The sequence below is a fragment of the Rutilus rutilus genome (genome assembly GCF_951802725.1).
Source record: "Rutilus rutilus genome assembly, chromosome: 17".
Lineage (NCBI taxonomy): Eukaryota > Metazoa > Chordata > Actinopteri > Cypriniformes > Leuciscidae > Rutilus > Rutilus rutilus.
Genome location: NC_140230.1, coordinates 21,630,067 through 21,654,817, shown reverse-complemented (window position 1 = coordinate 21,654,817; position 24,751 = coordinate 21,630,067). Strand labels below are relative to the sequence as shown.

The 24,751-nt window shown below is 38.0% G+C and overlaps 2 protein-coding genes across 5 annotated transcripts; both read left to right on the top strand.

The window, feature by feature from the left end:
- The first annotated feature begins 849 nt into the window (after positions 1 to 849).
- On the top strand, positions 850 to 6,789 carry frrs1l (ferric-chelate reductase 1-like). The gene is made up of 5 exons (XM_084385621.1): positions 850 to 1,406; positions 2,301 to 2,385; positions 3,208 to 3,346; positions 3,426 to 3,672; positions 5,540 to 6,789. Exons 1-5 carry the CDS (start codon positions 1,202 to 1,204, stop codon positions 5,710 to 5,712), a joined length of 849 nt encoding a protein of 282 aa, XP_084241747.1. The 5' UTR covers positions 850 to 1,201; the 3' UTR covers positions 5,713 to 6,789.
- Positions 6,790 to 8,289: 1,500 nt separating this feature from the next.
- tmem245 (transmembrane protein 245) lies at positions 8,290 to 24,683 on the top strand. Of its 4 annotated transcripts, XM_084385396.1 has the most exons (18): positions 8,290 to 9,467; positions 10,726 to 10,843; positions 11,408 to 11,503; positions 11,587 to 11,709; positions 13,028 to 13,207; positions 13,290 to 13,459; positions 15,191 to 15,214; positions 18,232 to 18,336; positions 18,457 to 18,539; positions 18,633 to 18,723; positions 19,941 to 20,039; positions 20,119 to 20,250; positions 20,336 to 20,458; positions 20,545 to 20,690; positions 21,888 to 21,988; positions 22,628 to 22,802; positions 22,906 to 23,100; positions 23,185 to 24,683. In XM_084385396.1, exons 1-18 carry the CDS (start codon positions 8,856 to 8,858, stop codon positions 23,228 to 23,230), a joined length of 2,619 nt encoding a protein of 872 aa, XP_084241522.1. In that variant the 5' UTR covers positions 8,290 to 8,855; the 3' UTR covers positions 23,231 to 24,683. The 4 variants fall into 4 exon arrangements, 3 of the variants coding, with proteins under 3 accessions (XP_084241522.1, XP_084241523.1, XP_084241524.1); XR_014625022.1 differs by lacking the exons at positions 22,906 to 23,100; positions 23,185 to 24,683 and adding an exon at positions 21,358 to 21,455 and having other exon boundaries at positions 22,628 to 22,646; XM_084385397.1 differs by lacking the exon at positions 15,191 to 15,214.
- Positions 24,684 to 24,751: the final 68 nt, after the last annotated feature.

Here is a 24,751-nt window from a genome sequence, read left to right as displayed (position 1 = left end):
GAATGATAAAATGACAAAAAAATCACAATAATATATCATGTAATTTAAAAGGACAGTTTAAATGTACACTAGTAGTAGTGAATACTTTCAATATTGTATATAGCCTACCTATATACTTAGGCTTATACAGTACATTAGGCTATATTGCAACGTGAAGCCTCTTTCCGTTTAGAAATGAAACACTGCCATCTAGTGATTCGTGTGAGGTTCACATTCTCCCCTACTGTCATTGTGAAAACCACAAATCTTTTAGTTGAAAGAGATTAACTAATAATAATAATAATGATAATTAAATGTGCAATAAAAAGTAGCCTACACTCCCGGGATGGGTTACCAGAATTTTACTTTAAAATAAATTTTGTGAAATTGTTACAAACATTAGAGGATTAGATGGCTGTATATTTTAGTTCCTACTTGGAGACCTATGCTATGTCATTACATTTTATATACAAACAACTTCGACATAGCCTATTAAAATCGGTATAAAAGGCCACATGATGACGATTAAACTAAATTGGCTTCTAAAACACGTTTTAACCATTTTTATGTATCGTATATATTTCCTTGTTAAATAGGCTATACCTTTCATCTGTAAAAAATAAGGTTATTAACATTCTACATTTTACTAAAAACGATTTTACAATATTTTTACAGTAGCCTATTAGGCCTCAATGTCTTTGTCTTTAAAAATCTAATATTCGTTTAATAACGTTACATATGTAACCTACAGTGTATCTGCGACTGCAGTTCAGTGCGATGCTATTGGAACGAAATACTGCCGATCTCTATCGATTGACGTGCAAGGCGAAGAAAACACACATAGAGAGGGGAGGACTAATGTATGAAATCAGTGCAGAACGGTTCCATAGATTCAGAAGTGTGCAATGGTGTGATAATAAATAACAAATTGATATTTCTAAATAGTGTATACAGTTAATATTATCACTGAGCGCCGTTTCATTATCAAGCAACACCAGTATTGGTTACAAATCTCACCTTGAGCGGATTGGTTTGGCCCTATTCATTAACGGTACAGCGGCACCCCCTTCCCCCTCGGACCAAACGAAACGCTTTATCATGAAAGGGATTTAATTAGCTACATTTTATTATTTGTTATCAGTCTAAGTATCAGTACTGGAATGCGACTAGTAAATCAGAACCGATTCTCTTCGCCTGTACAATAACCACTGTCGCATCAGTCATGTATCTTCTGCACCCGCTGCTGCAGATCTGTGTGCTGCTCGATGCGACACTGTGGCTGGCGGTCTCTGCCAGCCCTACCGATGATAATGTACTGCGGGCCGGCCATGGAGAACACGGAGAGCCGGGCCATGAAGAACCACATAAGGACTCGTACAGCACATTCGCCTCCGAGTTCCTCGAGTCCAGATACCTCTCAGACGAAGGTACGAAGGAATAAAACGACAATGCTTACATTGAAATCATGAATGTTGTTTTTGTGTCGTTTCTCTGTAAATGTGAGTGCAATTCTTAGAAGCAATACATGTAGTGAATGTCACACTGTTTGATGCCCTCCCTCACTACAGGCCTTTTAATTATGAGATATTGTTTTTGATTCACTGATATAATCCTTTCCATTCATATGATATAAAATCAGCACCTTGGTCAGCAGCCCACAGGCCTGTGAAACTCATTTCCAGTTATCAGCAGACTTTCCCAAGTCTATTTAAGTCTATTAAGCCAGTCTATTTTATATTCAGTATACTGTCTGCAGATGCCCAGACGGTGATTCATAAAGTCATGACACATCAAAGGGATAGAACAGAATAGAATAGAATAGAATAGAATAGAATAGAATAGAAACTCTTAATACCACATGGCTGGGCCAGTGTTGTAGATAGATACAGCTATGCAACATACATGATGGGACAATGTTCAATAGTATAAAACATGTTAAGTCTGTAAAGCTGCTTTGAAAGCGATATGTATTGTGAAAAGTGCTATACAAATAAATGTGAATTAAACTGAATTGAGCATAAATGAAAACTAAAATAAGATTTTAAATTAAATCATTTTTCAAGCAGAAAATTTTGAAAATTCATGTATGCAGCAATGCAGCATACATTATGGGACAATGTTCTGTTGTATAAATGTGTAAATGTAAAACACTATGTGTAATGTACAAAACAATATGATATACACTACCATTCTAAAATTTGTATGTTTTAAGTAAAATTAAAATGTAATGTAAAAAATATATTGCATCATTGTTGTTTATTTTAGTAGTAGGACTAGCTGAAACCAGTTCATTAATGTATTGGTTGTCTGATGTCTCATAGGTTACCCCTTCCCAACTGCACCCCCTGTGGACCCATTTGCCCGCATCAAAGTTAGCGACTGTGGAGTAACCAAAGGATGCATCAGGTGAGCGCATGGAAAAAAGGTTAAAATTAGTCTAGGGATAATATATTACTGTAGTAGTGTCAAATAGTGTATTACATGCTGTATTCAGCCAATGGTGCTGCTTCTCTGTGTCGTTCAGTGGAATGTTCTGTGGCATGAAATATACATACACATCATGCAGAATTTTTGTAAGTCTGTGTTAATGGTTATTCTAATAATTAGAAACAGGTTGATGGTAAAACCTGCAGGGCATTACTGCCTGACGCGCCTACGCCGGTGTCAAATTGCCAGCCGCAGGGTCATCAGCAGGGAGCCACCCTTCACCGATGTTTCGCCCCTTTAGTCCCAGAACATCTCAGGGTGGTGGGGCAACGGACAGGGACGTCTCCCTGCCGCTGGACTTAGATCTCAGGTCCTTTTGCCTTGAGGCTTCTCAGCACCCCAGCTCTTGTTATTCCTCCTCAGCCATAGCCAAAAGCTTCCTTTTCTCTGCCTCTTGGTCAAGATCTTAAAGGGACAGTTCACCCAAAAATGAAAATTCATCAAATGTCATAATTTACTCATCCTTATGTTGTTCCAAACCTGTGTGACTTTCTGACGTCCGTGAAACACAGGAATCAACTGTTTTTTTCCATATAATCAGTGAGATTCAAAACTACACAGGACCCCACTGGCTTTAATTTTATGGAGAAATAAACACTGAGATATTTTTCAAAATATCATCTTTTGTGTTCCACAGAATAAAGAAAGTCAAACGTGTTTGGAATGACATGAATGTGCGTACATGAATAAAATGTGTGCCTCAATTTATTTGTCTCTCTCTTAATCTTTCTGTTGCTGTAGATATGGCAAACCAGGCTGTGACGCAGAGACCTGTGAATACTTCCTGAGTTTCAGACGCATTGGCACAGATGTAGAATTCGAGATGAGTGCAGACACTGACGGATGGGTTGCTGTCGGTTTCTCCTCTGACAAAAAAATGGTAAAAGGGGAGGGAGTGAATATAAAGTGGGAATGCTTTCAGACCTGCTAAGAAATACACAATAATATTGTTGTTGTAGGGAGGTGATGATGTAATGGGCTGTGTTCATGACGATAATGGACGTGTACGGATCCATCATTTCTATAATGTGGGCCAGTGGGCCAAAGAGATCAAGCGCAACCCGGCACGGGACGAGGAGGGCATTTTTGAAAACAACCGCGTCACCTGCCGCTTCAAACGGCCTCTTCATGTGCCACGGGAGGAGACGCTAGTGGACCTGCACCTAAGCTGGTACTATCTGTTTGCTTGGGGACCTGCCATACAAGGTAAGTCATTCAGCCCCATTTTAAAGGAGCCCTATTATGCTTTTTTATGCTTTAGTTAAGAGTGTAATGTTGCTGTTTGAGCATGAAAAAGGTCGGCAAAGTTACAAAGCACAAAGTCCACTTCAAAGGTAATTATTCTCTATATCAGTAAGCACTGTTGCTGAACTCTCTGATATGCCTCGATTGTAGTCTTGAGGTTTCTTCTGGGAACACACACATCACAATATTCCTCATTTAAATAATTCCAGCCCAGCCCCAAAAAAGGGATGAGGGCTGGTTGAGTTGCATTAGTAGCGATCACAACACATTGGTCCAGCCGACCAGTCAGAGCGCTTTTTAGAAGGCAGGGCTTCAAAGAGACGGGAACTAAACAGGGATGCGTTTCCCGTACAATGACCACTCACTGCTTAAAGGAGAACTCCGGTCAATTTTAACATTGAGCTAATTTTTTTGTACATTTGGAGTGCTGTCAGTACAGAGAACAACGACAAAAATCGGTGTTGCCTACACCGTGTTATCCTCTTTTTAAAATTTGCACCCTGTTGACTTCAATGGGGCAAGTTTTAAACCTGCTTTTAGCCTCTTAACACCCTTGATGTGTCATTACAAGTGCACAGGTCATGTGAGTGATTCCTTCGGAGTGAACGCGGGTGAATCTGACTGCAGTAGATGTGAAAGATATGAATAAAAATTATGTTTATTCAGCCAGCGCACATACCTCTATTTACATCCTGTTTTCGGTCGAAGTCCACAGAAGTCGACTGTCGAGTTCACGCGCGTGATCATAGGTACTAAACCTATGCGCGTGAACTCGACAATCGATAACTGTGGACTTCGACCGAAAACAGGATGTAAATACAGGTATGTGCGCTGGCTGAATAAACATCATTTTTTATATATTTCTTTCACATCTACTGCAGTCAGATTCACCCGCGTTCACTCCGAAGGAATCACTCACATGACCTGTGCACTTGTAATGACACATCAAGGATGTTAAGAGGCTAAAAGCAGGTTTAAAACTTGCCCCATTGAAGTCAACAGGGTGCAAATTTTAAAACGAGGATAACACGGTGTAGGCAACACCGATTTTTGTCATTGTTCTCTGTACTGACAGCACTCCAAATGTACAAAAAAATGAGCTCAATGTTAAAATTGACCGGAGTTCTCCTTTAACCACCGTGGTACGATGCATCGCTGTAGAAACTTAACTAGCTATTTACTTAACTATTCAGTCAGCAGGTTTCTCCACGTTAAGTAATTTTTCTGGCATGCTAATGTAACAAATCATGGGTTCTATCATACTCTGAGGTTCCCATATGCAAAAATGGGGCTGAATGTTGACATGCTAAAATATATAGATTAAAATGTGTATATAATATATATTCAAATTGGGTGAAAGATATACAATGTACTGAATGTTAGCTTGCTTATTGTGCCCAAAAGCACAATCTATTTAAGTCCACATGCCGTTTTATCTAGAAACTATGCTTCTAACCACAGCTCGAGAGCTGTAGTTCCAACCATGTAAGTTTGTGACACGTTTTGCAAACGTTCACTGGTACTATGGTTCCAGGAAACGTCAAATCGTTCTACTATGTTGGTAACGATGGAACTTGCGACCATAGTTGGCTAATAATGCTTTTGGTGAAACGCACCCCAGAGTGTTTCTGACAGACTGGGAAGAGAGGTGCTGCAACATATGTGAAAAATAATGTGTTTTTGGAACATCCAAGTATGAAAACCTATTCTAGTGGACCCCAAAAACAAAATCACGACTTTGAAAAAGGTCCCCTTTAAGGCTACAAATTCAGCCCGGTTTATGATTTTGCCCTGTTTTACAGACCTTTTGTTCTGTTTTTCTTCTCAGGTTCCATCACAAGGCATGACATTGACTCCCCACCGGTGTCAGATCGCATGATTAGCATCTATAAATACGAGGACATTTTCATGCCTGCCACAGCCTATCAGACGTTCTCCTCTCCCTTTTGCCTCCTCCTCATCGTTGCTCTTACTTTCTACCTGCTGATGGGCACACCATAACCAGCCAAGAGAGAAGGAATACAACTAACCATGGAGACATGACTAATACGAATAGCTTAACAGTATTAGAAACAGGCAGCAATAAATAAGATGACAAACACATTGTGATTCTACAATATCCTCAATCTACATAAACTAAGATGGTATTTGGACTGCGGATTAATATTCAGTTATATACAAGCAATGATTCTCATTCAGAGGTGAGAGAGTCAAACATACACTTATATATTATAACCCTGAATGGTATGTTACTCCATGGTAAGTTTAGCCTACAATAGTTGAAACAATCTGAGCCAAATTAATGTTAATATTCAGTATACTTAAGATGCGGTCACAGTGAACTTTTGGGTGCAAAAAATTGCCTAAAGTGATGCATGTAGCTCAGCTTTCTCTTGGTCAATGCAGCAAATCCATAAAAACCTTGAACCCATGGGAAAATCTTTTGCCGAAAATTCTCGATTGTGTGGATTCCTATTGAAATGACTGCATTTCACCCGTGAAAATTCGCCAATCAGCAGTAAAAGTGTCCAAACCTTTACAGTGGCACATATCATGACACACTTTGTCCCACCACAGAGCCTCCTATTGAATATAATGTTTTGCCAAATCTCAGTAGAAATGCTCTGCTGTTTGTAGTTGCCTGCTTTCCACTATTTTTCCAGTACATTATAGCTCTGATGAACATTTATTAATGCTGTGAATTTAAGAGGGATGTAAATTAATGCCTGTGACTGACTACACAACTTACAGCAGTACATAATAAGCCCTCCAGCACAAACACACACACACATAGTATTCATAACACATCACTGCCTTCCATTTAGCCAGCATTGCCAGCTCAGTATTTGATGATGCATGCCAGCAAACCAGCTTCATCTGAGCCATTTAGACCAGTGTTCACTGGAATAGAACCAGTCCAGGAGAGAATCATGTGGTTTTTATTCCAATGAATCGGAGACTTTCTATAGCAAGGACTTCATGCCATTGCAAAACTTACAAATGTTCCAAGAATTGATTGCTGCCTTTGGCACTCTTTGAGAATATCCTGTAAAAAAAACAAAACAAAACATTTGTATAGCAGATTGAAGAGCGCCATGTAAAGACGTTTAGAAAAGTATTTTGTTTTAAATACATTGTTATATTTACCTGAAGGATATATATCAGGAAATTTACCTACTTGGAAGAGTGATACGATTCCTTTTTGATGTGTGCAGGCCAGAGATAATCGTTTAATGTAGCATGAATGGAGACATTGTATGCTAATGGTCAAGGAATAATGTTTGGAAGGTTGCCAGTGTTATATTTTAATATACTTTTGAAATTTTGACATTGACAGTATCAGAGAAGATGCAATGATGATGAGTGTGCTTAGTGAAGGACTGTGAGCCATTATTTTAAACATGTCATACAAGCTATTATTAGCAGCTTACATGCATTCTGACAAGTTTACTGTGAATTCTCTCCCTAATTGGAAGCAAAGATGCCTGTTTGATGTTCCTGAACACATTCTGCACTTTTTAATAAAACTAAGACAGCTGAAAATGTGTACTTTTTGTTATATTTGTCTGGATAAATGTTCTAATGAGGCCTAATCCTGGCTTAATCTAAACCCTGTCTGTGAAACCAGGGCATTATCCAGAGCCATCACAGAAATTTTCCTCTAAATTTTCATCAATCATCATTTTCCCCCTCAACTGTGTGATTTTTAAACAGTCTAAACACTTCTGTAAACTTGAATGACTGACTTTCTTTTTTTTAAACACAAACTAACATTTTTAAGGACATTGTTAACCAAACAGTTTTGTTTACCAATTCTTCAGTTCAATTTAACGTTAATTATTTTATGTTCACAGAAGAAAGAATGTCATTCTGGTTTTGGAAAAAGCAAATAATGGCACTTTTGGGGGTGGGGTGGAAGGTGCCCAGCAAACACAGAACGTTGGCACAACGTACCCAACCTTCTATCAACGTTTTAACAACATGGTCAAAAGGTTTCTATAACTACGTTGTTACAGCGTTGTCACAATGTTGACATTGAACCACCGTTTAGGGCCATTGCTTAAGGTTGTGCCCTATTTTTTACAGTCTATGGTTGTGCCTAGGGTGTGTGGACAACCACTGGACGACATAATATGTACTCGCCACTGCCCTGAAGCGCGAAAATCAGCCTTTTAAATTTCAACTGACCATTGGCCGTCTCTCATTCTTCATCGAGCAATCCATACGTGAGAATTGCGTTTAATTTACCTCAGCTTAGCTAAATAACACGTAATTATTCAAACACAACCTACAACTTCCTTGTCTAATGTGATAGTTATTTGAACATCATCTGGTATTTAATATTTAAATACCAGAAGTATTTAAGTATATTTGGTATTTAACTTTATGAATTATGTCAAAAGTATGAAGCCAAAATGACTTTAATGATGAGTTATTGATTTCAGCGCGTAGCCTATACTTGTTGCACGTTAATGCTTTTTCCTTTTTCTTTTCTTTTTTTTGGGAATCGCACAAAAAAAAATGTTTGTAACTGTAACTGCTCGCACAACTGTTTATTTTTTCCTTTCATTTGTCATCTCATTCGTTTCTTTGCTAAATTTTCTCATGTCTGCTCATGCTAGTTGACGTTAATCCACTCCCTGTTTTGTTTTTTCACAAATGTATGACTTTTGGAAGTGCAATTTGATTACCATGTGCAGTTTTAATAAAGTTGAATTAGGTAACCTTCCATGTCATTTTTACTCTTCAAAGTGTACACGTGCAGATGTTGATTATAATGAATTTACTGTTAGGCCCATAAATAATAATAATAATAGGGATAAACAATATTTAGACAGCGACGTTACCATAGTAGAAATGCAAAGTGCCACAGACGTTGCCACAACGCAAATGTGTTTGCTGGGTGACCCATAAAGATTCGTTCAAAAACGCCTTTGAACCGCCACTATATTGATAAACAAGTAAGATGGGTCATGTTCGCTTGTTTACGGCATTCAAAACATCATATTACTTTTACTAATAAAGATAATATTTCAGTAGGCTGAAAAACATAATTTGACTACATTCCCCAAACTACTTCCTACACTTTACGTCACTGCCCAACCCGCAGTTCCTTAGTGGATCCTCCGGACTGAAACGGAGCGATGCCAGCGACCATGGCAGACACGGCAGACACAGAGGACCCGGGTCCAAGCGCGGCTATTGACCCGGACACCCCGCGCACAACCCGGCCACACTTCGTCTCGTTCAGCGAGACCGTTCAGCCAGCAGTCGGGATGGTTAGCCAACTACTGAGCCATCAGTCCCTGAAGTTCGACAAAAACATCAAACAGGCCTTCTACAACACGGGAGCGATGATCTTCGTAGCGATCTGTTGCGGAGCATCGGTGTTGGTTTACTTCATCCTGGAGGCTTTTCTACGGCCGCTGCTGTGGGCAGTGCTGTGCGGGACTTTCCTGCACCCGTTCAAGTACTCGCTCGCCCGCCTCGGCCGCTCTTGGCTCAGCAGGCTGCAGGACAGCGGGACGCCGATAGTAGTGGGCACTCTGCTGGTACCGGTGTGGTGCGTGAACTACGGGGTGGAGACACTGGGTGAAATGGTCATAGATCGGCTCAATGTACTGCTGGCAGTTGGGGCTGGTGTACCCCTGCTTTATTTCTTATATCTGTTCTGGAGCGTTATTGGCATGCAGGTGATCCTTAGTCACGTCTGTACCATAATCTGTTTCGGCCTGGATTGTTTCAGCTATACGTGGGTGAGTACTGTAGTAATACTGTGTATAATGACACGTGAATGGGAAAGAGACACGCCTCCTGTCAGACCTTGCACAGGTGGACGGGATTGTGAAACAGCGATTGTTAAAAATGTACTTATTCATAGTGTAAACATGTGAAAATAGATTAGCCTACTTTGATACAAATTTAATAACAATTTTAATGTATATTGTGTAACATTGTTTGCTGTAGGCTATATGTATTGAGCGAAGCCTGCATGCATCAACAACTTTCATTAATAACATTAATAATTATTACACTATATAGCCTAATAGATTTCACATCATTTTGTCACTGTAGAGACATTCTGTCTGCGCCTCTCTTTCATCCATCAGAGAACCATATTTTTACATTGCAAATCTGTCAACCATTGTATGGTCGCAGCTGGCTTCAGATAACCTAACCACGTATAAATATGTTTTTATACAAAAGTGTGTTTAAACACATCTAGTCATGTGAAATATCAACATTTCTTGAACCCATGCTTAATATGTCTGAGTAGGAATTGTGTAGCATGACATCCCAGATACCAAAAATATGGCCTTGAGGTGACACAGCCCAAATGATAGGCTGAATCATAATGCATATTTTAAGTTCTTCTAAAGGTTACTAGAACTCTACAGCAGTGGTTCCCAATTCCAGTCCTCGTGACCCACTGCTCTGCACATTTTGTATGTCTCCCTTATTTAACACACCTGAACCAGATCATCAGCTCATTAGGAGAGACTCCATGAACTGAACTGAGTGTGTCAGATAAGAGAGACATAGAAAATGTGCAGAGCAGTGGGTCACGAGGACTGGAATTAATACAGGACTAAATTTCACCCTGACCTTCAATTTAATGACCTCACTATCTGATTTATTTATTTATGTTTTACTTTCTTATAGGGCTTAATTTAATTCATACAGGTCATGTGAAAACTGTTCAAATGGTCATTGGGAACAAATGCCCCCTTTAACAGAACCGACCTGCATAACAAGAAAACACAAAGCTCATCTGGCAGTGGAGCTGGATTTTATTTCTTTTTAAGACCTAAAGAATGACAGAATTTTCATATTTGGTAGAACTATTCATTTAATGAAAATGTGTGTTTTGTTGATACACTCTTGCAGTGCTTATGAGGGCTGGGGACATACTGAGGGTTCTTGTGATTATAAATAGATCGGTGGCAAATGTTTGGTGCGGGTCACAGTAGTTACTAGAGATGTCCAAATGTTCTCTCTCTTTCTCTTTGGCAGGTTGGCACGTTAGTTGTTGGCTATGTGTTGGCAGTGGCCTTTAAGTGGACGCCTGGCATGGAAAGATACTTGCGTTCCCTGTCTGTGCCTGTATGGTCAGCTCTTATTTTCTACCTGGGTAAGACCCTTCTGTTATCTAACAGTGAATGATTCTGTTTGGGTTTAATGTGGCATATCATGTAGTGGTTGACCGACACCGATTTTTTTTTTGATGGTCAATGCCAATACCAATATCTTAAAGAACAGAGTGGTCAATGGACAATATTAAGCTTGTATATATGATATCACACTATTTAATTTAAAGCTACACAAGATAAACAGTAAATAATATGTATAACAATTGCTGCAATGAAATTTATATTTAATTTACATAATTTTTACAAAATTGATAATGAATGATTTATTAATAATTTGATAGGAAGTAAATCTGTAAAAACAGATAATACTAATAATAGAAAGGTAAGCGCTTTAGTTCTTTTTCATATACTGTACAGTGTACTTTGTATAGCAGCTGCAGTACTGTCAAATAATTCATTAGATAGAACTGCTACTAGAAGGGTTCCCATTCTCTATTTTTATTAGTTTACTGTCTTTATTTAATTGTAAGCTGAAAGTTTACCATTGACCTACAGTGCTGTCAATGAAGGAATGCTAAAAAAGAAATCTCCCTCTCTTTTTCCAGTCTCTCTGACAGGGTCGTGGCGGGTGCCTTTGTTTGTCGTGGTGCTGTTACTGCTAATAGTGGGCTCTCAGCAGAAGCCTGTTGTTCCAGGGAAAGGTGAAGAAACAGAGGCTCTCATAACATTTACCTCTGTTCTTGATGTCCTCTCTGACCTTTGGTCCTCTCCTCTCTCTGTATAGGCGAGCTGCCTGGTCAGGTTCTCTCCTTTGCTGCTAATACGATCTTCATGGCAATCTCCTGCAGTAACTTCAGCCATGCTGAGAAGATACAGGAAGAGACAAGCACCAAAGAACAATCCAAAGGTGGCACAGAAAAAAAGCAAACAATGTTTAAAGTTATTTGCGGTGCTGATTTTGTGGGAAAGTCAGCAAGATTCTGTGTGGGTCTGGTAATGACTTACTCACAAAAGCAAACATCTGTATCCATTAATAAGCAGATAAGATTATGATGGATGTTATTAATGTGGATTATGAGGTAGTTTAGGCCTATCATCAAGTGTTGTCAGAAATATAGATTTTTCGATAACAATTACAGGAGAGAAGAGAAAGTGCAGCTGGCATCAGTGTATCAATACAGTGGAATATGAGCATTGAAACGGTTTAAAATATTCCAGTATTAATATGCTAATATTATAATAGTAATATATTTCTGTCTGTATTATTATTATTATTATTATTATATAATCCCTCTCAGAGATATTGGGCCTGAGGAATCTCAGACAACAGTTTCAGTTGATTAAAAAGACTTTGATTATGGTCAAAATAAATAAACTTAGACGCTGGCCAAATTTTATGCCCTTAATGGTGTGGCAATTTTTCCCTGTGGTATCGAAAATTGTCTTAAATATCAATATTTAGATAAGGTATCAAAGAAAGTTAGAAGTTCCAGCATCTACTTGAACACTACTATCTTCATTAGTAGGGATGCTCCGAAATAAAAATTCTAGGCCAAAAACTGAAACCTTAAAATTCTGGATGCACTCGGCTGAAAACCGAAAATGCTTTTTTTAAAATGACTTATTTCTTATTTTAAATGAGTTTTTTTATATTAGACTTTTTAATGAAATTCACTCATTTTAATGATATTGAATTAAAAAAATACAAGCCAATAAAATAAAATAACCACACATTTATTGAACGTAACACACTAAAATTGGACAGAAAATATATTAATATTAAATATCAATACATTTTTCTTTATTCAGTTCTATGCAACAGAATCAGATTTAACGGATTTCATTTTTGACCAATTATTCAAATAATGTATAGTCCTACAAAGCTATTATTTTCAGACATTGTGAGCAGAGTGTATCAGTAGCGTCATTTTACCACCGTTGCCCAGCCCAGCTATACCACACCACCACAGTACAGTAGGGCTTTTGCAAACAGAAACAAGTATTATATTACATAGAAATTTTATGTTGGCACGTTATTTGAGCAGACTTTGCTTTTCCGATGAGCATGAGCAATACATGAGTGGAGCGTTCGCATAGGCCGAGCAACTGAGGGACCGGACATGCATAAAGCGTAATATTGAGTGGAGCGTCCCTAATCATTAGTAAATTTCGGTGCATCCCTAATCATTAATAAAGAGGATTTTCCCCTCTTCTTCCCCTCACAGAGTTTATGGACTCTCCGAAGGCGGTCTTCAGCCGGAGTCGAAGCAGACTAGAGTTCAGGGGTCTCCAGCACAAAGAGAGGACCAGTGATATCTACTTTGTGCTGCTTGCGTGGGCTATAGTGTTGGTGCAGGTCTGGCTCAACCTCTGGATCTTACAGTTACTGCCCATCCCTGTTGCTGGTAAATTTTGTGTTCATTGTCCTGAGGTCACGAGTGTGAAGATAGTGTTGACATTTTCACGAATGAGTGCTATGTATTCCAGTTTGGGTCCTGAAGAAGATGTTTGTGCGTTTTGGGATGAAGGACTTCGCTGGACGGACTCTAGTGAAATGGTGGTCGGCTTCTGAGAAGTTTGTCAAAGACAGACAGGATGCTCTGCTGCCTGGACCGATCAAAGGCTTAGCTCAGTTCTTGCTTCGGGTGGACACTAAGGTAACACCTCACGTAGATACACCCACACAAAAGCGCTCGCCTGTCTGCTGACCCACTGTCTTTCACAGCACTTGCCTGCTGGTAGTTGTCGCCACATGTGCACATTTATTTTTGGAGGCGACAGAGATCTGTGATTACAAAGAGGAACTGAATGTGGTTGCGGCTTGCTAATTCTTGTTTTTACTTGCACAACTAAGGCATGAAGTACCCATAACTGACTGAATAAAAGCTATGGAAGTCAGATATGGATGTTTCTGTTTATATCATGACTTGTAGAGGCATGTGGGACAAAATGAATTATTCAGCAGATGTATTTTCAATGCGAATCAGTTTTTCAATAAGAAAATGTCATTAACCTAATCGTTGGAACACAATTCAATGCACTTCCTGTCTTTTTGATCAGCTGAGTCTTTGCATAGTCATGTTTTATTTCTAGTTATTGTTGGTAGTTTTTGTTTTCCATCTATTGTTTGAGGTTTATGATGTGAGGAAGTCAACTCAACATTCTCAAAAATGTGCCCACAGTTTCTCATTCCCCCTTTCACTGTCTGAAGTGAATGACAACCCACAGTTGCAGTCAAGATGAAACCCAACACCTCTAAGAAACCGTTTGCCCTTACCCATAGTAATCCAGTAATGTAACCCAGTGTCTGACTTTAGTTTTGCCTTCTTTCATTCTTTCACTAGTCAATGTTGAGTCACATATGCTGTCAAAAGCAAATCTATTGAAAATATGCTACGGTCCAAAATGAACACATTTGCCCAGAAGCTATTATGAGTAAAAAAATGTGCTTTATTGAAGACTTAAAACTATTACTTGCCAGTAGCTGGTGACTTTGAGGAACTACAACATAATGTAATACATGGCCTAAATTGAATTGTTGGAAAGATAATCTGACCTTCAATGATGCACAAGCAATTCAAATCATGGAAAACATGATACTTTTTTCAGTATTCTTTGATGAATAGAAAGTTCAAAAGAACAGCATTTATTTGAAATAGTAAACTGATCGAAAGTAACAGTAAAGACATTTACAATGTTACAAAAGATTTCTGCCACTTTTGTGTTCCCAAACCAAATTGTGTATGTGGAAAGTTCCTTGCATTAATCACCAGAACAAATACATTTGGAACAAAATCATTTGTCTTTGCTTTTGTGAAAGATGCACAGTTTTGCTGTGAGTTTTCACTAATATGCACAGAAAAAAAAAAACTAAATAAAATGTGTTCTCAATAGAATGAAAACTATTAGTTTTTTGATAATAAAAAAAAATATATATATATATACAGTATATATATATAGTTTTGTGGCTGGTATTAGATGAAATATTTATGTCAACTGAGTTTTCTTAATTCACTCACCATTAGCAGATGTGGCAAAATGTTAAACCTTGTAACTGTATCTGTAACTATTTTTTATTTTTATTTGACTGTAAGTTGACTGTTGCTTTATATAATCATCATATCCCTCACTGACTGTCCACAAGAATGAAAGGAGGTAAAAAAAGACAAAGACACTTAAAAAAATTATAATCGTAGCAGATCTTTCTTTTGTCCCCTTTTGTCCCCAAATCACACCTTCTCTAATTGTTCAGTATGAAAATCTTCCTCAAATTTCACCGTCGGGTCTTGTTCTGTTTTTGCCTTGAAAACACGTTGAAAACACTGCTTTCCTGCATACTGATTGGTTGTTTGTAATAACCGTTTGTCTCTCTGTCTCCCTCCTCAAAGCTCTGGCATTGGCTTAACAAGCAGGTAAATCATTTGTGCTGGCAGGTGTACAAGAGAAAGAGAGAGAAAGAAAGAACAAAGGGGAAGAGAAAGAATGACAGTGTGCTTTCATTAGAAGCTTTGGAGTGATGCTTTCCCCTCCCCACTGTCACCCCTCCATCTTTGAGCTTCTGCTTAGCTCACTGGCTGCTCCTGCTGTGTGGCTCTTTGCGCTGTGGAAGGGAGCATGCGCTCTGGATGTGATTGAGATGCTGACACACTAACTGTCAGGAAAAAAATGCAGAACAAAACCCCAAGAGAGCCCACCGCCTCTTCCACAGCTCTTGAAGTGTGCTGGGCTGGTTGTCTTCAGAGTGTGTGAGATGCATTCAGGGAGAGAACAGACAGTGGGAATGGAGGGTTGGGTGAAGGGATGCTCTGGTCTGCTGAGACCAAGGCTAGTGGTGTTGCTGGGTACTTCAGGTACAGGCAGGTTTGGTAAAGGGGTTTTCTTCTGTCTGGTCCTAACTAGACACTCAAGCTGCCTGCTGCCCTCTAAGGTATAAGCGATTGTCTTCATTAATGACTCCACATAGGAAACGCCGCACTCCACACAAATAGAGCTCTGCATGGGAAACTCCACTTCACTTGATTTCAGTAGTTTGTTCCCTTTAAGACTAGTCATTTCACTCGGCGGCCATCTTTGAAACGCCTCTCGGGCATTCAAGTGCAGCTCCTATCTCTTTGAATGGGGAAATATGAAATTCTCCAAAACTCTTTGCCAATTAAAGTTCAAATTTGAAATCACCAATGAAATCTGATAACAACTGTCTTATAAATAATTTTTCTAAATGCTTGAATCATGACTGAGCGCGTGTCTCTGAACACTGACTGCTTGTATTGGAACCGGAGCTTCTAACGCCAGCAGATGTGATGACATTACCAATTGGCGATTGGCTCTTTTATTTAGAAGGTGGATCTTATTCCGCCATATTGCGCGTTGAACTTTCTCCCATTCATAGTAATACAAGTGCACCGTCTTTCTGTATATAAAGTCTTTGGTTTAATGTTAGCATGTTGCTAAGCTAACAGCTTGATGCGCTAACAAGCACACGCAAATATTGAGTAATATCTCATTTTAATTATATAACTTATTTACATTGATGCTTTTCAGTGTTGAATGAAATTTAGTAATAATAAGTATAAGTATAATATGCGAGTATATAAATATATAACTATGTACAGTAAACCCTTTAATTTTTTGAAAGAAAAGAATATTCAGCAAGGCTACATTAAATTGATCAAAAGTGACAGTAAAGACGAGTAATGTTATATTTTATTTTATAAAACATTTCTCTTTTTTTTTTTTTTTTTAGTTTGTTTGAACTTTCTATTCATAAAATAACCCTGAATCACAATTTCCACAAAAACATTAAGCAGCAAAACCGTTTTTAACATGAATAATAATAAGAAATGTGTCTTGAGCAGCAAAATCAGCATATTAGAATGATTTCTAAAGGATCATGTGACGACAAAAACTGGAGTAATGATGCCATCACAGGAATAAATGACATTTTCAAATATATTCAAATAGCAAATAGTTCTTTTAATTGTAACAATATTTAACAATATTACTGTTTTACTGTATTTTTGATCAAATAAATGCAGCCTTTGTGAGGATAATCTTTAATGCAATGCATTTCTGTGGAGAATGTCTTATGGAACAAACGCTTAAAAAAAGATTAATTCCAGAGAATTTCTGGAGAATATCAGAGCTAATAACAAAATATTTTGTTCACCATTGTGTTCAAAGCCTTTTAAATGCGCTTCCATCTTATTATGCATGAATATAGGTGTGTTGTTTCAAAGAAGTAATCTTTTTGTAATCTTGCTTTTTGATGTTTTTTTTTTTTCTCAAGGAAAACCAAACAAACTATCTATATTCCACCCTGCAAAAATTTTGCAATATATATTTAGAAAGAGATGTTGGAAAGACTTCAGAATTCTTCAGAATACTCTGTTAAAGAATATTAGTTCTGTTGTTAGTTTTTTTTCTGTTTGATGTCATTGTTAATGTTCTATATATAATTTCCTGGGTTTTGTCCGATTAAGATGAATCTGACTGTGGCTCAACAGGAGCAGATGGTGATGAAGTTATTTTCAGGTCTGATAGTATGTCCCTCCCCTCAGGAATCTTTTGGCATTTGCCAGCATTACTTTGAAACTGTGTATCAGGCCCTTAACGTTTTGAAGAGGGAGTGATGCGGTTCTTTTAGCCTGCTGTTCTTTTTTAGTCTTTAGTCTTTCTTTTAGTTTCTTAATGATGTGCTTTGTACTAATCCATCATCAACATGACCAGTTTTGTGTGTGATGTTAACACTTAGCGCTAACAGGAACAGGGAACAGGGAACAGGATTAGACATGCAAGTGCCGCCCACAGGGCAGACAGAAGCTGGGTGAGCAGAGAAACCAAGTCCACCTGCCAAAAACAAAAATATGCCCACCACCTCCTGTTTCCTGACAGCTGTTGTTAGCCTGCTGTTTGCTCATTCACTCAGTAGTTAGTCTTGCTTAGTCATCCGCCAGGTTAGCGGATGTAAAATAAAGAAAAGTCAGCATGATTTTGGCTTATACGCCAGTTACATGTGTGAATTTGTGTAAGTTTTTAAAGGAACAGTTCACCCAAAAATTAGGTTTTTAGTTAATAACAACAGTCTGTTCCTCACACAAAACAATCACGGGGCTTTAGAAAACTTTTTTTTTCTACCTTAACAGAATAAATAACTTCCCGCTTTGATTTTTATTGCATTATCATTTCTCCTGTTAACCAAAAGTAAACGAGGATAATATATTTCATTGTTGAGTGAACTGTTCCTTTAATTGTTATATATTTTTTTTTACTGAAACAGCATTTTACTTTTAGGTTTTCAGAACCAAAGGAATGAACATGATTGCTCCTCAGGTTTGGCAGAGGGAAGCAGGTTTCTGTGTTCTCACACACTTGCATGAATGATCAGATTTTTTGTTGAAACTGATCTCTCTTTCTCTCTCTCTCTTTGCAGATGATCGTGTGGCTGGAGCGCTCCTTGGATAAGCTGATCAGTATTTTCATTATCTTCCTGCTGGTAACTGGCACACTGCTCATGGCCTTGCTGCTCACAGCTATGGTACAGTGTTTCCAAACCACTGTCCTTGGGCGGATTATTCCACTGCGTGAAAGACACGGTCCGTGACTGATCCCAGCCTCCGCGCACATCATCTCTCAACGATTGTATTTTTGTTCACAGGTGCACCAAGAGAGTGTTCATATCATAGAGGTCACCAGTAACCTGATCAACGAGACTGTGTCCAACCACCCAGAGTGGGCCAAGTAAGTTGAAACACACACTTAACATACACTGGAAGTTAGGAATCTTCTCGAAATGCTGCGTAACCGTGTGTGTGTGGTGTGTGTGTTTTGTAGCTGGCTCCCAGAGGCCCAGGTTGTTCAGAAGGCTTTAAACTCGGCTGCCACAAATGTTTACCAACATGGAAGAGAATGGATCACACATAAGGTTAGAGTTAAGAGTTTACAATGCACTTAAAGACCACATGAAACAACATTTATAACAAATTTAATGAGACGGATAAATGAAAGGACAAAAATGACAAAAAAAGCACCATTACAAGTACCACAAATTTTGGGCTATATTCCAAGTCTTCTGAAGTAATATGATAGTTTTGTGTGAGAAACAGACCAAAACTGAAGTTATTCATCTGCTTTTAAAATGTCATTTGTGTCATTTAAGTATGCCCTCATTAAAAAGTATTATTTAAAAAAGAGTACTAATTATGGAAATAACATACTTTTAAAGAATACACATTTATAGAATAGATACTTAGTTGCATGTTAATTTCAATTCAATGAAAATGTATTATAAAGTTTTAATAAATGCAATTAGCTGAACTTTAGAGTGCTTTTTTGACCCACTTAAATGTAGTATTGAATAACACAATAACAGTAACTCACTTTAGTATGTTAGTCAACACATTCAAATACATGTACTTCTTTAAAACATGACAAATAATCATTAAAACATGAATTAAAATGTACTTTAAGTATGCTTAAGTGGCCTTTTATTTAATTTATGTTATATTATCTGCAAGTACAGATTTAAAAAATGTGGTAACACTTTTATACATAATTGCATACAATTAGCCCTCAAGCAAACACTAATCCTACCCTAAACATATAGTAAGTACATGTTGTTTATTAATCTTACTCAGTACTTAAATGTATAATTACACTGTAACAATGACACCTTAAAATAAAGTGTAACCAAATATGCTTTTGTAGTGTACTTAAAATCTTATGTGCACATTCAATACATTTAAGTGCAATTTTGCACAAGGGTGTGCATATACAAATGTGACACGGTCGGTTAGAAGAAAAAATAATCATGGGTTTGTTAAGGTCAAAATTTTTTTACTTGATTTTATCGATACAATCATGAAAAGTAAGCTATTATTGATAAATATTTTTTATGCTCAAGCAACCTTAGTTACGTCAGCAGAAAAAATAGTTTCAGAGCTGGAGAAGTTAGAAATCAAACATTTCTTTTTTTGTCAAACAGATTACTCAATTTAACATTTAATTACAAAATGTAATTATTAATTGGAGTCAACTTTTATTTCATGTTCAAGTCCTTAATCTTTTATTCTTTATGTCTGTGTGTAAAATTGAATGAGCGTTTGTTATATGTGTGTGTTTTTATGTATGTGTGCATTGTAGCTTCATAAGATGTTGGGTGATAAAGTAAACAACACGGCCGTGATCGAGAAACAAGTTCTGGAGTTGTGGGACCGTCTCTATCAGTCTTGGATTGTTAAGGTAATAACAAAACCTCGCTCACACACAATCACTAACTTACATTTTTTGTTGTATTCCAGTCAGTGTTTTTGTTTTGTAGAACGTGACTCATACTGGACGGCACCGTGGAAACAAGCTACATCTGCACAGGCAGAACAGCTGGCTAGGGGACATACTGGACTGGCAGGACATCGCCTCATTCGTGCAGGAGAATATTGAGACTCTGCTCTCGGTTAGTCTCCAGTGTGTGTGTGTGTGGATGTGATGGGGAGTGTCTTTATTTGGCAGATTAATGAATATGCTGTCTTCTGCGGTAGATCTTGGAGTCTCTGTGGGTGGTGATGAGTCGAAATGTTGGTTTGCTGATATCCACAACAACCACGCTGCTCACCGTACTGTTCCACAGTGGCACCGCACTGCTCAACTTTGTCCTGTCTCTGGTAATGGACACACACGCACAGTTGGATTGATTGGATTGGATGTTTAGTGGTGATTTTAAATATTTATTGTCTCTCTGAACTTATAGGTTATTTTCCTGACCACACTTTTTTACCTGCTGAGCTCCAGTGGTGAATATTATAAACCTGTGAAATGGGTAATCAGCCTCACACCCCTCTCCCAACCTGGACCCTCTTCGAACATTATCGGCCAGTCTGTGGAGGAGGCCATCAGGTACACATGTCCATGTGGAGCTTTGGTTTGTCTTAAAGCAGTGCTTCTCAACCCTCTCTATATAGAGAGATTTAACATAACTAAATATATAAAACATAGGAAAATGAATTAGTTAATATGCTTAACTTTCTAATAAAAATATTTAAGACATCCTGCTGAGCCCCTGGTTGAGAACCACTGCCTGAAGGGACATTTAAGGTTAAATGCAAACATGTTGCAGTTTCCACAAACAATGCTTTTACAAACTGATGAACAAGTGAAAACTAAAGGCAAAAATGTGTGTACAGTAGCAAGTCTGTATGAGGTGGAAACAGAAATTAGATCTTATAGGGATAGTTCAAAAACGGAAATCCTGTCATCATTTACTCGCCCTCATTTTGTTCCAAATCTGTATGACTTTTTTTCTTCTGTGGAACAGAAAAGATGATACTTTGAAAAATGTTGCCTTTTTTTGTCCATACAGTGAAAGTCAATTTTCAGTGTTGATTGGACTCCAAAGTTTTTCAGAATATCTTCTTTTGTGTTCTGCAGAAGAAAGAAGGTCATACAGAATTTGAATTTTTGGGTGAACTATCCCTTTAACACCAGTTAAAGACGCTGTACTTTGTGATCACCACAAGAGGGCAATACTGTTCTGCTTTCTCTGCCATTTTTTCCATTTGTACAGATAATTTAACAGAGATCATGATCGGAACAACTGAAATGGGGGTGAAATTGACTGCTATTAATATGCTGGTTAAGAATTTCGAAGGGGTTCATCTACAGGTAAGGGTGACCCAGAAAATGGAGAATGAATGGGGTCACAATCTTGCTGTGGCGCAGCGGTGCCCTTGAGCGTGATGCTTCTCCGGTGGAAATTAGCATAATGTAATTGGCTTAGATAAAAACATCTGTTCTTTTTTTCAAAGCAGAATAACATCATTTTCCCTCCATAGACAATGTCATGAGCTGTGAAAGTGAAATGAGGAGAGGAATTCACTGTTTCCTTAAAATATGAGCTCAGTGTGTATGCGTGTATGTGTGTGCGCGCTGATGCTGCCATCACCCAGAATGCACACAGATGTTCCATTAGACCTATTTTTATGAGCGTTATCACAGAGAGACTTATTCATTCTGACTCCAGTCAGTGTTAAGCTAACTGAGAAAAGAAAAGCCCTCTGTGTTTCCACTCTCTCTCTCACCATGTTTTCTTTGCAGGGGTGTGTTTGATGCCTCTCTGAAGATGGCTGGATTTTATGGCCTTTATACTTGGCTTACACACACAATATTTGGCATCAACATTGTCTTCATCCCCTCAGGTAAGACTAAAATACACACAGAAATAAAGACTTTTTGCATGTGGTGTGAAACAGTCCTTATTGTTCATTTTGTTGTAAACACTATCTTTTATCAAAAAGATTTATTTGAAAGAATGTAATACTTTTATTCAGTAAGGATGCATTAGATTGATCAAAGGTGACAGTAAAGACATTTCTAATGTTACAAAAGATTTCTATTTAAAATAAATGCGTGGTGAACAGAAAGTTCAAAAGAACAGCAATCTTGGTTTCCACAAAAATATTAAACTGGAAAACTGTTTAATACATTATAAGAAAGGTTTCTTTAGCAGCAAATCAGCATATTAGAATGATTTCTGAAGGATCATGTGTGGCTGCTGAAAATTCAGCTTTGCCATCACAGGAATAAATTACATTTTAAAATGTATTCAAACAGAAAAAAGTTCATTTCAATTGTAATAATATTTCACAATATTGCTGTTTTTACTGCATTTTTTATTAAATAAATGCAGCCTTGGTGAGCATTAGAGATTTCTTTGAAAAACATTAAAAAAATCTTAGCACCCCCATACTTTTTGAATGGTAATGTACATTTATCTGTCCATGTCATATTATTTCATCTCATATTTGTCTTGCCTTTCTATATTTTGCTCTGTGCAGCAATGGCAGCTATCTTAGGCGCGGTGCCGTTTTTGGGGACGTACTGGGCGGCACTGCCAGCGGTGTTGGATCTGTGGTTGGCCCAGGCGGAGGGAGTCAAAGCTCTGCTGCTTCTCTTCTTTCATCTGCTGCCAACATATTTCGTTGACACGGCCATATACTCCGATATATCAGGGTGTGTTTGTCTCTTTATACTTACTTTACATGTGCCATCTGTGGTGTCCAAAATTGGTTGACAGTTTACCATTTTTCACTAACCCATATATATTTCTATGCAGAGGTGGACACCCGTATTTGACAGGTCTTGCGGTAGCAGGTGGAGCGTACTATTTGGGTTTGGAGGGTGCCATCATTGGGCCCATCCTGTTGTGCATATTGGTGGTGGCATCCAACATCTACAGCGCCATGCTAATGAGCCCTAGCAGCAGCCAGGCAACTCCAGTGCAGAGCCACTTCCCTGGACATCATGGCAGGTGATATACACCTCGGTTGTGTCTTTATTAACTACTTTTTCCATTGTATTCACCATTTGAACTCTTTTTTCCATCAATTCTCAGGTCATTTGCAGAAACCCCAATGCAGCTGAAGAGAAGCAATGAATAAAAGAGACACCTGACCAGCCTGTTACTCTCGCAAGACTATAAAAGAGGAAACTTGCGGATACGGAAGCTTTCCGTATCTTCCCCCTAAGGGTTCACGCGGCAACAGAATTGCTACTTTCTCTGCAAATGTGGCTCTAATAGCACATAGCTTAATCATGGCCCTTATTGTCACCCTCTGTGCTAGTAGTTAATTTAGCACTGAAAATCCGGGGACAAAAAAAACGCTACGCCGCTTGCACACTCCAGTGTAAAGTTTAGTTAGCACGCCTGTGCTTTGTCCAGCACTGTACTGGGGAATTATGCCAGTGCTGTAACATTACCTTCAGTTAGCACACTAACAATACTACATGTTTACATCATGCTTTACTGTAACAGCTCACCAGGGTCCCAGTCATCGGACCATGTTTTCAGGCTATAGATCACTGATAGTTTTTGTTTATCTGGTTGTACTGATCATGTATCCCATATTGTGGATGTGTTTGGCACTGTTATATATGTGTGTGTGAATGAAAGGACGTAACTCTTAGATTTACTATTCAGACATTTGTTTAAAGTGTTACATCTTTCTGTTTCCATACATTCAGTCTGTGTATGCTTTGATTAGATGTTTAAATGATCTCAACAGGATGATCTCCTGGAGTAGGACTGAACAGCGCTGAGTCTGACCTATACAAATATCCTATAGCAGGTGGAGTATTTGTTTATGAACAAATATACTGTAAAGTAGCTTTGACTATAACAATGTGAAACTAACTTAACACAACAAACTAGTCTGAGTGTTCATATTACCTCAAATGTCTTAATGAATTGTTCTCCGTTTCTGTTGGCCATGCGTGAAGTACATTGTAATATCTATGTACTATTGATCTTACATATGCATTTCTTTATCTGTGTTGGATTTTATTTAATTTCTATATGCATAACTTCCTGCTTAGGAAAGATGTTAAAATCCCTGTTTTTTATTAATATGTGGCCATTCCTCTTTGTGAATACAGTAGTATTTGCTCTATGTTTTGTTTAGTAATCAAACATTGGGAATATGAACCTGTTAGCAGAGATACACGGGTAGGTAGAGCTGAAGGCAAAGAGAATGATTGAATGCTGCTGGCTGCTTGTGTACAGATGAGGAGAGATGCCTTTAAGTCAAGTTTGAATGCATTGCACTGAATAGATAAAGCACTCGCTCTGCTGTTTCCCAATATTATTTTGTCTTTTTTTTCTTTTGGCCAGGCTATTCAAAAAGCCTGTTCACATGTTCTTTTAAAGATGTTTCAAGAGTGAAAGTGGATGCACTTTTTTTCAGTTCAAGCCAAATAAGAGAGTATGTGTATGTATGTGTATATATATATAAGCATGGTTTTATGTTTATTATTATGTAAAATACAAAAAAAAGTGTGTTTTGTTTATATGCAGAACTAAAATAGTTTTAATAAAACTGAATTTTAAATTGGGTACATCTGTATCTTTCTGGATAAAGAAACTCAGTGTAAAATTGATTTGTATTTTATCAGGCTTATTTAGG